The sequence below is a fragment of the Struthio camelus genome, chromosome 33, assembly GCF_040807025.1.
Source record: "Struthio camelus isolate bStrCam1 chromosome 33, bStrCam1.hap1, whole genome shotgun sequence".
In the NCBI taxonomy this organism is placed as follows: domain Eukaryota; kingdom Metazoa; phylum Chordata; class Aves; order Struthioniformes; family Struthionidae; genus Struthio; species Struthio camelus.
The window spans coordinates 345,946-360,643 of record NC_090974.1 but is presented as its reverse complement, the minus strand read 5'-3'; the positions used below and the strand labels follow the sequence as shown (position 1 = coordinate 360,643).

At 66.3% G+C, this 14,698-nt stretch overlaps 1 protein-coding gene across 1 annotated transcript; it reads left to right on the top strand.

Annotated features, from left to right (window-relative positions):
• The first annotated feature begins 2,689 nt into the window (after window positions 1-2,689).
• Window positions 2,690-13,349, top strand: PSMC4 (proteasome 26S subunit, ATPase 4). Its single transcript, XM_068923404.1, has 11 exons — window positions 2,690-2,877; window positions 4,291-4,389; window positions 5,523-5,709; window positions 6,264-6,410; window positions 8,297-8,406; window positions 8,493-8,586; window positions 9,353-9,520; window positions 10,146-10,222; window positions 10,852-11,020; window positions 12,683-12,738; window positions 13,166-13,349. Exons 1-11 carry the CDS (start codon window positions 2,842-2,844, stop codon window positions 13,277-13,279), a joined length of 1,257 nt encoding a protein of 418 aa, XP_068779505.1. The 5' UTR covers window positions 2,690-2,841; the 3' UTR covers window positions 13,280-13,349.
• Window positions 13,350-14,698: the final 1,349 nt, after the last annotated feature.

Sequence of the window (14,698 nt, the reverse complement as noted above, 5' to 3'; positions counted from 1 at the left end):
CCCAGCATGTCCCGGGAACAGGAACTACCGCTCCCAGCATGCCCCGGGAACAGGAACTACCGCTCCCAGCATGTCCCGGGAACAGGAACTACCGCTCCCAGCATGCCCCAGGAACGGGAACTACCGCTCCCAGCATGCCCCGGAACAGGAACTACCGCTCCCAGCATGCCCCGGAACAGGAACTACCGCTCCCAGCATGTCCCGGGACGGGAACTACCGCTCCCAGCATGCCCCGGAACAGGAACTACCGCTCCCAGCATGCCCCGGGAACAGGAACTACCGCTCCCAGCATGTCCCGGGAACAGGAACTACCGCTCCCAGCATGCCCCGGGAATGGGAACTACCGCTCCCAGCATGTCCCGGGAACAGGAACTACCGCTCCCAGCATGTCCCGGGAACGGGAACTACCGCTCCCAGCATGCCCCGGAACAGGAACTACCGCTCCCAGCATGCCCCGGAACAGGAACTACCGCTCCCAGCATGTCCCGGGAACGGGAACTACCGCTCCCAGCATGCCCCGGAACAGGAACTACCGCTCCCAGCATGCCCCGGGAACAGGAACTACCGCTCCCAGCATGTCCCGGGAACAGGAACTACCGCTCCCAGCATGTCCCGGGAACAGGAACTACCGCTCCCAGCATGCCCCGGGAACGGGAACTACCGCTCCCAGCATGCCCCGGAACAGGAACTACCGCTCCCAGCATGTCCCGGGAACGGGAACTACCGCTCCCAGCATGCCCCGGGAACAGGAACTACCGCTCCCAGCATGCCCCGGGACAGGAACTACTGCTCCCAGCATGCCCCGGGGCGGGAACTACCGCTCCCAGCATGCCCTGGGACGGGAACTACCGCTCCCAGCATGCCCCCGGAACAGGAACTACCGCTCCCAGCATGTCCCGGGAACAGGAACTACCGCTCCCAGCATGCCCCGGGAACAGGAACTACCGCTCCCAGCATGTCCCGGGAACAGGAACTACCGCTCCCAGCATGCCCCGGGAACAGGAACTACCGCTCCCAGCATGCCCCGGGAACAGGAACTACCGCTCCCAGCATGCCCCGGGAACAGGAACTACCGCTCCCAGCATGTCCCGGGAACAGGAACTACCGCTCCCAGCATGCCCCGGGAACAGGAACTACCGCTCCCAGCATGTCCCGGGAACAGGAACTACCGCTCCCAGCATGCCCCGGGAACAGGAACTACCGCTCCCAGCATGTCCCGGGAACGGGAACTACCGCTCCCAGCATGTCCCGGGAACAGGAACTACCGCTCCCAGCATGCCCCGGGAACAGGAACTACCGCTCCCAGCATGCCCCGGGACGGGAACTACCGCTCCCAGCATGCCCCGGGACGGGAACTACCGCTCCCAGCATGCCCCGGGACGGGAACTACCGCTCCCAGCATGTCCCGGGAACGGGAACTACCGCTCCCAGCATGCCCCGGAACAGGAACTACCGCTCCCAGCATGCCCCGGGAACAGGAACTACCGCTCCCAGCATGTCCCGGGAACAGGAACTACCGCTCCCAGCATGTCCCGGGAACAGGAACTACCGCTCCCAGCATGCCCCGGGAACGGGAACTACCGCTCCCAGCATGCCCCGGAACAGGAACTACCGCTCCCAGCATGTCCCGGGAACGGGAACTACCGCTCCCAGCATGCCCCGGGAACAGGAACTACCGCTCCCAGCATGTCCCGGGACGGGAACTACCGCTCCCAGCATGTCCCGGGACGGGAACTACCGCTCCCAGCATGCCCCGGGAACAGGAACTACCGCTCCCAGCATGCCCCGGGAACGGGAACTACCGCTCCCAGCATGCCCCGGGAACAGGAACTACCGCTCCCAGCATGCCCCGGGACGGGAACTACCGCTCCCAGCATGCCCCGGGAACAGGAACTACCGCTCCCAGCATGCCCCGGGAACGGGAACTACCGCTCCCAGCATGCCCCGGGAACAGGAACTACCGCTCCCAGCATGCCCCGGGACGGGAACTACCGCTCCCAGCATGCCCCGGGAACAGGAACTACCGCTCCCAGCATGCCCCGGGACGGGAACTACCGCTCCCAGCATGCCCCGGGAACGGGAACTACCGCTCCCAGCATGCCCCGGGACGGGAACTACCGCTCCCAGCATGCCCCGGGACGGGAACTACCGCTCCCAGCATGCCCCGGAACAGGAACTACCGCTCCCAGCATGCCCCGGGACGGGAACTACCGCTCCCAGCATGCCCCGGAACAGGAACTACCGCTCCCAGCATGCCCCGGGGCGGGAACTACCGCTCCCAGCATGCCCCGGGACGGGAACTACCGCTCCCAGCATGCCCCGGGACGGGAACTACCGCTCCCAGCATGCCCCGGAACAGGAACTACCGCTCCCAGCATGCCCCGGGAACGGGAACTACCGCTCCCAGCATGCCCCGGGACGGGAACTACCGCTCCCAGCATGCCCTGGAACGGGAACTACCGCTCCCAGCATGCCCCCGGAACGGGAACTACCACTCCCAGCATGCCCCGGGAACGGGAACTACCGCTCCCAGCATGCCCCCGGAACGGGAACTACCACTCCCAGCATGCCCCAGGAACGGGAACTACCGCTCCCAGCATGCCCCCGGAACGGGAACTACCACTCCCAGCATGCCCCGGAACAGGAACTACCGCTCCCAGCATGCCCCGGAACGGGAACTACCGCTCCCAGCATGCCCCGGAACGGGAACTACCGCTCCCAGCATGCCCCGCGCCCCCCTCCCTCCGTTCCCGCCTCTCCACCGCGGGGGCGGGGGAGGGGGCGTGGCCGCCCCTCGGCCGTTGGGCGGCGCTTCCCATCGTGCCCCGCGCGGCCGCCAAGATGGAGGAGATCGGGATCCTGACGGAGAAGGCGCAGGTGCGGCCCGGCCCCCCCCCCCCCCCGGGACCCCCGGGAGCCCCCGAGCCCCCCCCCGCCAGCGCCCCCCCGCGGCCCCTCGGGCCCCCCCGCTCCCCCCCCCCGCGATCCCTCCCCCGGCGCTGCCGAGTCACGGCGGGACCCGCGGGCCTCCCCGCCCCCCCCCACCTCCACCACCGCCGCGACGGGCCCAGGCGTCCGGGTGCCGCCTCTGCCCGCCCCTCCCCTCCCCCCAGCAAGGGGCCCAGGCGTCCGGCTGTTCCTTCGCCCCCGGGGATCCCCCGCTCGGGTCGCCTAGGTGTCTGAAGGGCCCAGGCGTCCGGGGAGGGACCCAGGTGTCCGGGAAGGACCCAGGCGTCCGGGATGGGCCCAGGCGTCCGGGGAGGGACCCAGGTGTTCGGGAGGGACCCAGGTGTCCGGGGGGGGGCCCAGGTGTCCGGGAGGGGCCCAGGCGTCCGGGGAGGGACCCAGGCGTCCGGGGGGGGACCCAGGCTTCTGGGGAGGGACCCAGGTGTCCGGGATGGGCCCAGGTGTCCGGGGAGGGGCCCAGGTGTCCGGAGAGGGACCCAGGTGTCCGGGGAGGGGCCCAGGCGTCCGGGAGGGGCCCAGGCGTCCGGGGAGGGGCCCAGGCGTCCGGGAGGGGCCCAGGTGTCCGGGGAGGGACCCAGGTGTCCGAGAGGGGCCCAGGCGTCCCGGGAGGGACCCAGGCGTCCGGGGAGGGACCCAGCTGTTCGGGAGGGACCCAGGTGTCCGGGGGGGGGCCCAGGTGTCCTGGAGGGGCCCAGGTGTCCGGGAGGGGCGCAGGCGTCCGGGGAGGGGCGCAGGCGTCCGGGGAGGGGCCCAGGCGTCCGGGGAGGGGCCCAGGCGTCCGGGAAGGACCCAGGCGTCTGGGGAGGGACCCAGGCGTCCGGGAAGGACCCAGGCGTCCGGGAAGGACCCAGGCGTCCGGGGAGGGACCCAGGTGTCCGGGAGGGGCCCAGGTGTCCGGGAGGGGTCCAGGCGTCCGGGGAGGGACCCAGGCGTCCGGGGAGGGACCCAGGCGTCCGGGGGGGGACCCAAGTGTCCGGGAGGGACCCAGGTGTCCAGGAGGGACCCAGGTGTCCGGGGATGGGCCCAGGTGTCTGGGGAGGGACCCAGGTGTCCGGGAGGGACCCAGGTGTCCGGGGAGGGACCCAGGCGTCCGGGAGGGGCCCAGCCGTCTGGGATGGACCCAGGCATCCGGGAGGGACCCAGGTGTCTGGGGAGGCCCAGGTGTCCGAGAGGGGCCCAGGTGTCCGGGGAGGGACCCAGGTGTCCAGGAGGGGCCCAGGTGTCCGGGGAGGGACCCAGGCGTCCAGGAGGGACCCAGGCATCCAGGTGCCCCCTCCGCGGGGCCCAGGCATCCGAGGGACCCAGGCGTCCGGGTGCCCGCAGGAAGAGCTGCCGGCGCTGGCCGCCCCCCGCCCACAGCCCGGACTCTCCTTCCTGGTGCCGGAGCCCGAGGACCTGGAGGACCTTTACAGCCGCTACAAGGTGGGTGCCGGGGGGGTCCCCACGGCCTCCAGGGGGTCCCCACGGCCTCCGAGGACCCCCACAACCTCGGGGGGGGGTCACAGATTTGGGGGGGGTCCCCATGGCCTTGGGGGTGGGGCATGTCCTTATAGAGTTCCATGGCATCAGGGTGGTGGGTTCCCCATGGCTTTGGTGGGTCCCCTGTGGTCTCAGAGGGGTCCCACGGCCTCATGGGGGGAGTCCTATAGGTTTTTGGGGGTCCCCATGGCCTTGGGGAGGTCCCATGGCCTCACAGGGGTCTCCTGGCCTCGGGGTGGGGGGGGAGTCTCACAGATTTTGGGGGATCCACATGGCCTCAGAGGTGTCTCCACAGCTTTGAGGTGCGTCCTGCTGCTTTGGGAGGGATCCTGTGGTCACGGTGGGGGGTTTCCGTGGCCTCAAGGAACAGCCCGTGGCCTCGGAGATGTCCCCTCGGCCACAGGGAGCGGTCTCACAGCCTTGGTGGGGTCCCACCGCCTGGAAGGAGGTTCCCCACAGCCTCAAGGAATGTCCCTTGGCCTCATATGGGTCCCCGTGGCCTCCAAGAGTGTCCCCATGTCCTTGGTTGGGTCTTACGGTCTTGGGGGGGCGATCTCATGCCCTTGAGGAGCACCCCATGGCTTCTGTAGGGTCCTCATGATTTTGACCATTGCCCCACATTTGTGGGGTGGGTTCTCGTGGTCTCGGAGAGATCTTCATGGCCTCGAGAAGCATCCCATGGCCTGGGGGGTGGTACCCTGGGTCTCGGAGGTGTCCTCACAGCCTTGAGGACTTCCATAGCCTCTGAGGTGGCCCGATGGCTTTGACGAACGTCCCATGGTGTGGGGGAGGTCCTTATGGCCTTGGAGGGGTCCTCGTAGCTTTGGAGGAGTCCCTGTGGCCTCAAGGAGCGTCCCATGGTCTGGAAGGTTGGGTCTCCATGGCCTCAGAGGTGTCCCTATGGTCTCAAGAAGTGTGCTGTGGTCAGGGGTGGGGTCCCCACGGCCTCAGGGAGGTTCCCATGGCCTCGGAGGTGTCACCGTGGCCTCAGGGAGCATCCCGTGGCCTCAGGGACTGTCCCTTGTCCTCGGGGTGCCCCCCGGGCGCCCCATGACGCAGCGGCGGTGGCCCCACAGAAGCTGCAGCAGGAGCTGGAGTTCCTGGAGGTGCAGGAGGAGTACATCAAGGATGAGCAGAAGAACCTCAAGAAGGAGTTCCTGCACGCGCAGGAGGAGGTGAAGCGCATCCAGAGCATCCCGCTGGTCATCGGGCAGTTCCTGGAGGCCGTCGACCAGAACACGGCCATCGTGGGCTCCACCACAGGTGGCCTTGGGGGCGTGGGGACAGCCGCGGGGGGGCTGGGGACGTGGGGACAGCCGCAGCGGGTTGGGGATGGGGTGGGGGGTGGTCGTGAAGACACAGGTATCACGGGGGCATGGGGACAGTCACGAGGGAACAGGTACCATGGGGACAGCCGTGACGGGACAAGCATGGAGGGCCACAGCAGGCCGGGGACAGCTATGGGGGCTGTGGACGGCCACCAGGGGAACGGGGACATGGGGATGGCCATGACGGGACAAGTGTTTTGGTGACGTGAGAAGGGTCACAAAGGACTGGGGATGACCCTGAGCGAAGAGGTATCACGGGGACGTAGGAACGGATGCGAGGGGACGTTTATCTTGGGGACGTGGGGACAAACCGAAGAGAACAGCTATCGTGGGGACCTGGGGATGGCCACGAGGTGCTGGAGAGCCCCACGAGGGACCTCCACGAGGGGCTGCGGACCTCCTTCGCTGGGCAGGGGAGGTACGACAGGGCCGGCCGGATGGGGACGACCACAGCGGGACGCTTGGGGACACCCGGCCACCTCCCCGCAGGTTCCAACTACTACGTGCGGATCCTGAGCACCATCGACCGGGAGCTGCTGAAGCCCAATGCCTCGGTGGCCTTGCACAAGCACAGCAACGCCCTGGTCGACGTCCTCCCGCCCGAGGCCGACAGCAGCATCATGATGCTCACGTCAGGTGGGCGAGCTCCGGAGGGACCTCCGAGGCTGGGCGCGGAGGGTGGGGAGCAGCAGGACGTGGTCCCCGTGGTGGCTGGACACCACCAGCGGAGGCCCTCGGGGTCGATACGTGGCCGAGGATCTTCATAAACGTTCTTGGTGGTGGGACCGGGGGTGCTCGGGGTACGTTTGTGGGTGATGCCACGCTGGGGAGATGCTGGTGCGCTGGAGACCAGAGATGTCCAGAGCAGCAGGACATGGTGCAGGTGGTGGTTAAACGTTAAGGATGTTCTTCCGGCCTTGATGTCAGGTTGTTAACGTTGCCGGTGGCGGGATCAAGGGCTCTCTTGCTAAGTTCATGGGTGACACCAGGCTGGCAAGATGCTGGTCCACCGGAGGTGGACCTTGAGAATGGAGAGCAACAGAGCCTGCTCCAGGTGGTGGCCAGAGACCACAAATGTTTTCTAGTGCTTGGTGTTAGGTCACGTATCTTTATTTATGTGCTTAAGGGTGGGATTAAAGGAGCTCTTATGGGTGCTACTAGGTTGAGGAGATGCAGATAATGCTGCAGACCAGAGATCTCCAGAGCCGGACTGGAGAGTGAAGAGCAGCAGCACGTGGTCCAGGTGGTGACCAGATACTGTGGACCTGTTTCGTGACTTAGCGTTGGGTCGTGTGTCCTTATTCATGTCATTGATGGGGGGGGGTTCAAGGGTGCTGTCAGCAAGTTCATGGGTGATACCATGCTGAGGAGATGCTGGTGCACTGGAGACCAGGGATCTTCTCCCGACCCTGAGGGTGAAGAGCGGCCAGACCTGGTCCATGAGGTGGAACGATACCAGAGACGTATTTCAGGGTTTGAACTGGGTCACGTTATCTTTGTTAATGCTCCCGGTGGTGGGACTAGGTGGGCAACGCCAGGCTGGGGAGATGCTGGTGCACTGGAAACCGGAGATGTCCAGAGCCAGGTCTTGAGAATGGAGAGCAGCGGGATGCAGTCCAGGTGACGGCCAAGCGCTGGGGATGTTCTTCAGGGCTTGATGTTGGGTTGTGTGTTTTTATCAACACCATTGATGGTAGAAGTAGAAGAGCTCCTGGTGACAGCAGGCTGGGGAGATGCTAGTGCGCTGGAGACCAGAACTCTCCAGAGCTGGACCATGAGGGTGAGGAGCAGCCAGATGTGGTCCGCGTCATGGAGGAATATCAGAGATGTCCAGAGGTTTCTTCTTTACCGTCTCAGGGAAGATGAAGTTGGTGGAGCTCTGTCCTTGGAGATCCCCAGCTCTCAACTGGGTGAAGCTCTTGAGTGACCTCCTCTGATTGGAGATGTTTTGAGGAGGAGAGCAGACCAGGGACCTTGTGTCCTTGCTGTCCTGGAAGGGATGGAGCTGAGCCAAGACCCATGGAGGTGATGTGCCTCCATCCTTGGAGACTCCCCACACTTGCTTGGATGAAGCTCTTGAGTGTTCTGTTCTGATTGGAGTTGTCTTGAGGAGAAGGTTGGACCAGGCATCTCCCAAGGTTTCTTCCCCACCATCCCGGAGAGGATGGAGGTGCAGCAAGGTCCATGGAGATAGTGGACCTCTGTGCTTGGAGATCTGCTGTTCTCATCTGGATGAAGCTCTTGAGTGACCTTCTCTGGTTGGAGATGCTTTGAGGTGGAGGGACCTCGTGTCTCCGCTGGCCTGGAAGGGATGGAGTCAGGTCCAAACCCATGGAGGTGGTGAACCTCCATCCTTGGAGTTCCCCAGCCCTCTCCATGATGAAGCTCTGCGCAATCTGCTGTGGGGGGAGCTGGTTTGAGGAGGTGGCGGTTGGGCCAGGCCCCCTGGCAAGGTCCCTGAGCACCCTTGGGTGCCAGCTGCCACCCTCTGACACCCCACTGACAGCCTGGCCCTGTTGCAGACCAGAAGCCCGACGTGATGTACGCCGACATCGGGGGCATGGACATCCAGAAGCAGGAGGTGCGGGAGGCCGTGGAGCTGCCCCTCACCCATTTCGAGCTCTACAAGCAGGTGGGGACACCCGGCACCCCGGGGTGGGGGTAGGGGGACGTATGAGCCCCCGTGTGACACCCCCATGTCTCTCCCGTCCCCCGCAGATCGGCATCGACCCCCCGCGGGGCGTCCTCATGTACGGCCCTCCCGGCTGCGGCAAGACCATGCTGGCGAAGGCTGTGGCCCACCACACGACAGGTGGGCACCCCGGGGTGCGGGGGCACCCATGAGTGGTGGGGAGGGGGTACCCCGAGGTGGGGAAGGGAACACTTAGGTGCTGGGGGGGACCGTTGAGGGGTAAGGAGCACCCAAGGGTGACAGGAGCTCCTGGGGTGGTGGGGCGTCCTTGGGGTGCTGGGGGGACCCAAGGGTGACATGGGGGTCCCTGGGGTAGTGAGGGGCACCCAAGGGTGATGGAGGTACTAAGAGGATGTAAGAGGTTGCTTGGGGTGGTAGGGAGCACCCAAGGGTGACAGGGCCACTCGGGGTGGTGGTAGGGGGTCCTTGGGGTGGTGAAAGGCACCCGGGGTGCTAGAGAGTCTTTGGGGTGCTGGGGACACCAAGGGTGACAGGGGCACCCAGAAGCGCTAGCGAGATCCTTTGGGTGCTGGGGGGCCCTTGGAGTTTTGAGGGTCACCAAAGGGTGACTGGGTCACGTGGGATGGTGGCGGTAGGTCCTTGGGGTGATGAAGGGTTCCCAGAGGTCCTGGGGGCATCCAAGGGTTACTGGGACACCCAGGGGTGCTGGGGGGCCCCTGGGGGGCAGGGAGCACCCAAGGGTGACAGGGGCACCCAAGGGTGCTGAGTGGAAATCCTTGGAGGCGGGGGGGCCACCTGAGTCCCCAAGCCCTAGCAGGGCCGGGAGGCATCTCCACCCAGACGCCCAGATCCCAGGCGAGGCGGGGTAGCGGGGGGCACTCGGGGGTGCCGCCCTGGTCCCCAACGCGCCCATGGGTGCCCCCAGCGGCCTTCATCCGGGTGGTGGGCTCGGAGTTCGTGCAGAAGTACCTGGGCGAGGGCCCGCGCATGGTGCGCGACGTCTTCCGCCTGGCCAAGGAGAACGCGCCCGCCATCATCTTCATCGACGAGATCGACGCCATCGCCACCAAGCGCTTCGACGCCCAGACCGGCGGTGAGCTGGCGCCCCGGGGTGCGGGGAGGGGGGAGGGGGGCGGCACCCCAGGGTGGGGGGGGGGTTGCGGGGTACCCCGGGGTGAGGAACAGGACGGGGGAAGCTGGGGTGGGAGGTGGCACCCCGGGGGTGAGGGATGTGGGATGGGATCCCCTCAGCACCCTGGGGTGGGGGGCAGGGGATGGGGACCCTAGGGTGGGGGGGGGGACCCTGGGGTGGGGGGGCGCGGGATGGGGTCACCTCAGGGATCTTGGGGTGGTAGGGGAGCAGCATGGGAAACAGGGAGGTGACACCCCAGGGTTGAGGGAACAGGACAGAACCACTTTGGGGACCCCAGGGTGGGGGTAGAAGGATGAAGATCCCTTGGGGACCCTGGAGTGGGGGGCAGCACCCTGGGGTGGGGAGGCCGGGACCCCCTTGGGGACCCTGGTCATTGGGCTTCGGGGGACTCCAGGGTGGGAACGGGACCATCTTGGAGACCCCAGGGTGGGCGACAGGGACCCCCTTGGTTACCTTGGGGTTTGGGGGACCCTGGGGTGGGGGTCCTGGATATCCCAGGGGGGTCCCTGGTGTCCGGGGGGGGTCCCAGGATCCTCGGGTGTCAGCACCCACCATCCCCCCACAGCCGACCGGGAGGTTCAGCGCATCCTCCTGGAGCTCCTCAACCAGATGGACGGCTTTGACCAGAACGTCAACGTCAAGGTAGGTGCTTGGGGGGCACCCATGGGTGCTGGGGAGTTCCCATGGGTGCTGGGGGGTTCCCATGGGGAACCTCAGCTATGTTCCTCAGCTATGGGGTGCTGAGGAAGCACAGTGTCCCCATCTCCCCAACCCATCACAGCGATGCGTGAAGCAGGCACGATGGACTCATGGGTGTCCTGTGGGTGCTAGGAGAGGCCCATGGGTGCTGGGGGGAAGATCTCATGGGTGCTGTGGCCCAGGTGGTCGTGGTGACAAAGCAGGTGGACATACCGGACCCGCGAGTGTCCCCAAACGCTAAGAGGTCCCATGGGTGCTGTGGAGGTCCCATGGGTGCTGGGAGGTCCCATGGGTGCCATGCCCCAGGTGATCATGGTGGCGACCTGAATGGACACACTGGACCCATCAGTTTCCCCAGGTGCTATAGGGCTCCCACGGGTGCTGGAGAGGCACCCGTGGGTGCCATGAGACTCCCACGGGTGTCAGCGGGGCTCCCAGGAGTGCCGTGGCGCAGGCGGTCGCAGCAATCCAACTGGGCGGACGGGTTGGACGAGCGGGCGTCCCCGAGCGTTGGGTCTTGCCGTGGGTGTCCCCTGGGTGCTGTGGGAGGTCCCACGGGTGCCGTGTCCCAGGTGATCATGGCGACGAACCGGGCGGACACGCTGGACCCGGCTCTGCTGCGCCCCGGCCGCCTCGACCGCAAGATCGAGTTCCCGCTGCCCGACCGGCGCCAGAAGCGTCTCATCTTCTCCACCATCACCGGCAAGATGAACCTCTCCGAGGAGGTGGACCTCGAGGACTGTATCCCGCGGGGGACGTGGGGCCGCCGTGGGGACACGGGGGATGGAGGGCTGGACGCAGGGCCGTGGGGCCATGGAGCACCCCGGGGAGATGGGGGGATGTGGGAGGGGTGTGGGGCACCCTGGGGAGATGGGGGGGACCTGGGAGGACAGGGGGTGACCTGGGAGATGGGAGATGCAGGGACATGGGGCACCCTGGGGAGATAGGGGACACATGGGGACATGGGGTGACCTGGGGCCATGGGTGACCCAGGGAGATGGGGGGACAGGGGGTGACCTGGGAGATGGGAGACGCAGGGACATGGAGCACCCTGGGGAGAGGAGGGACATGTTGGGAGATGGGGCACCCTGGGGAGATGGGGGACACGTGGGGACATGGAGCACCCTAGGGAGATGGGGGACATGGGGTGACCCAGGGAGATGGGGGGACAGGGGGTGACCTGGGAGATGGGAGACGCAGGGCCATGGAGCACCCTGGGGAGATGGGGGACACGTTGGGAGATGGGGGACATGGGAACATGGAGCACCCTGGGGAGATGGGGGACACGTGGGGACATGGGGTGACCTGGGGCCATGGGTGACCCAGGGAGATGGGGGGACAGGGGGTGACCTGGGAGATGGGAGACGCAGGGCCATGGGGCACCCTGGGGAGATGGGGGACACGTGGGGACATGGGGTGACCTGGGGCCATGGGTGACCCAGGGAGATGGGAGACGCAGGGACATGGAGCACCCTGGGCAGAGGAGGGACATGTTGGGAGATGGGGGACATGGGGTATCCTGGGGAGATGGGGGGCACGTGGGGACATGGAGCACCCTAGGGAGATGGGGGGCATGGGGTGACCTGGGGCCATGGGTGACCTGGGAGATGGGAGACGCAGGGCCATGGAGCACCCTGGGGAGATGGGGGGACACGTGGGGACATGGGGTGACCTGGTAGATGGGGGACGTGGGGACGTGGAGCACCCTGGGGAGATGGAGAACGAGGGGGACAAGGGGTGACCTAGGAGATGGGGGACAAGACGTTTGGGTGACATGGGGCACCCTGGGGAGATGAGGGACCGGTGGGGGACATGGGGTGACCCGGGGACATGGGGCACCCTGAAGAGATGGAGGACGCACAGGGGACACGGGGACACAGAGCCGCCCCAGGGCGACAGGGGATGCAGGGACACGCTGGGGACATGGGGACACAGGGCACCCTGGGGAGATGGGGGGCAGGGGGCACCTCAGGGGACATCGGGGACCCTCGAGGGTGAAAGGGACCCCAGAGGGACATTGGGGACCCCGAAGGGACAGGAGGGGACCCCAAGGAACCCCAAAGGGACATCAGGGATCCTAGGGGACATCGGGGACCCCAAAGGGACAGGGAGACCCCAAAAGGACATCAGGGACCCCAACGGGACATCGGAGACCCTAGGGGACATCAGGGACCCCAACGGGACATCGGGGACCCCAGGGGACATCGGGGACCCCAAAGAGACAGGGGGGATCCTCTGGGATATAAGAGACCCTTGGGGACCCCAGGGGACATCAGGTTCCCCATGGGGATGGGGGGGGAGCTTGAGGGAGCCGGGCGGGACATTAGGGGCGCAGGGGACATCGGGGACCCGGGAGGGGACATCGGGGACCATCTGCCCGGCTGTTTCCCTGACGCCACCCAGACGTGGCCCGGCCGGACAAGATCTCGGGGGCGGACATCAACTCCATCTGTCAGGAGGTAGGTGACACGGGGACACCAGGTGCCCTGCGCCCCCCGCCGCCAGGTGACACGAGTGCCCTATCTATCCGGGGCCGGGTGACAGGGGTGACACGGGTGCTGTTGGTGGGGGGGGGAAGAGGGAGGTGACACAAGTGCCACTTTTCGCTATCCCCAGCCAGGGGAGGTGACACTATGTCTTGTCCCCAACCAGGGGAGGTGACACAGGCGGTGTTCTGGCACGTCCCCACCCGGGTGCACCCAAAGGGGAGGTGCCACAGGCGCCACCTCACCACGTCCCAAACCAGGGGAGGTGCCACAGGCGCCACCTCGTCACGTTCCCAGGGGGCCACCACAGCGGGTGGCTTGGGCGCCATTTGGCCACCTGCCGGGGCGAGGCCAGCCCCGGGGCGAGGTGACATGGGTGCCACCGGCTGTGTCCTCGCAGGGTGGCATGCTGGCGGTGCGGGAGAACCGCTACATCGTGTTGGCCAAGGACTTTGAGAAGGCCTACAAGACCGTCATCAAGAAGGACGAGCAGGAGCACGAGTTCTACAAGTGACGCCGCGGGGACGGGGACGTCACCTACCCGGCCGCCACCGCCGCCCCAATAAACCTTGGCCCCCCACCCACCCGCCTCCCTGCATCTGCTTGGGGACACGGAGGGGGGACACATGGGACATGACCCTGGAGGTGGCCCCAGGGAAGTGGGGGCAACCCCGCTGGTGGCCCTGGGGAGGTGGAGACAGTGCTGGGGACATGGGGACAACCCTGGAGATGGTCCTGGGGATGCGGGGACAGCAGTGGGGACATGGGGGTGACCCTGGGGGTGGCCCTGTGGACACCGGGACAGCAGTGGGGACATGGTGGTCCTGGGGATGGCAGGGACAGCCCTGGTGATGGCCCTGGGGACGCGGGGACAACTGCCAGTCATGTCCCTGTGGGTGTGGGGACAAGTCTAGGTACACAGGGACAACTCTGGGGACATGGGGACATCTTTGGGGACCTAGGGACAGCCACGAGGATGTCTTTGGAGACGTGGGGATGTCTCTGGGGACACGGGGACAGTTTTGGGGAGCCAGGGCTGGCACAAGGACATCTTAGGAGGTGGGGACATCTGAGGGGACGTCCTTGGAGACATGGGGACGGCCCTGGGGCTTCGGGGACATCCTTGGGGACATCTTTGGGAATGTTGGGATTGCCGTGGGGCTGTCCTTGGGGACATCGTGGGGACACGATGAGGTCGTTGAAGGACACGAGGACATGGGGATGGCCTTGGGGCCGTCCTTGGGGACATCGTGGGGACACGATGAGGTCGTTGAGGGACAGGAGGACATGGGGATGGCCTTGGGGCCGTCCTTGGGGACATCGTGGGGACACGATGAGGTCGTTGAGGGACAGGAGGACATGGGGATGGCCTTGGGGCCGTCCTTGGGGACATCGTGGGGACACGATGAGGTCGTTGAGGGACACGAGGACATGGGGATGGCCTTGGGGCCGTCCTTGGGGACATCGTGGGGACACGATGAGGTCGTTGAGGGACAGGAGGACATGGGGATGGCCTTGGGGACATCGTGGGGACATCGTGGGGACACGATGAGGTCGTTGAGGGACACGAGGACATGGGGATGGCCTTGGGGACGTCTTGGGGACATCGTGGGGACACGATGAGGTCGTTGAGGGACACGAGGACATGGGGATGGCCTTGGGGCCGTCCTTGGGAACATCGTGGGGACACGATGAGGTCGTTGAGGGACACGAGGACATGGGGATGGCCTTGGGGACGTCTTGGGGACATCGTGGGGACACGATGAGGTCGTTGAGGGACACGAGGACATGGGGATGGCCTTGGGGATGTCTTGGGGATGCGGTGACATTGATGACATCACTGGGGACATGGGATCCATGGGGGGGGGGAATTGGGGGCCCAGAGACGGATTTGGGGGGAAACTAGGGGGATTTGGGGTCTGGGGGGGATTTT

Bases quoted from the DNA above. Each gene is read 5' to 3' on its own strand.
- PSMC4 (XM_068923404.1), top strand. From the start codon at position 2,842: ATGGAGGAGATCGGGATCCTGACGGAGAAGGCGCAG. The intron at 4,390-5,522 runs GTGGGTGCCGGG...GTGGCCCCACAG, and splicing joins ACCTTTACAGCCGCTACAAG to AAGCTGCAGCAGGAGCTGGA. The intron at 5,710-6,263 runs GTGGCCTTGGGG...ACCTCCCCGCAG, and splicing joins CATCGTGGGCTCCACCACAG to GTTCCAACTACTACGTGCGG.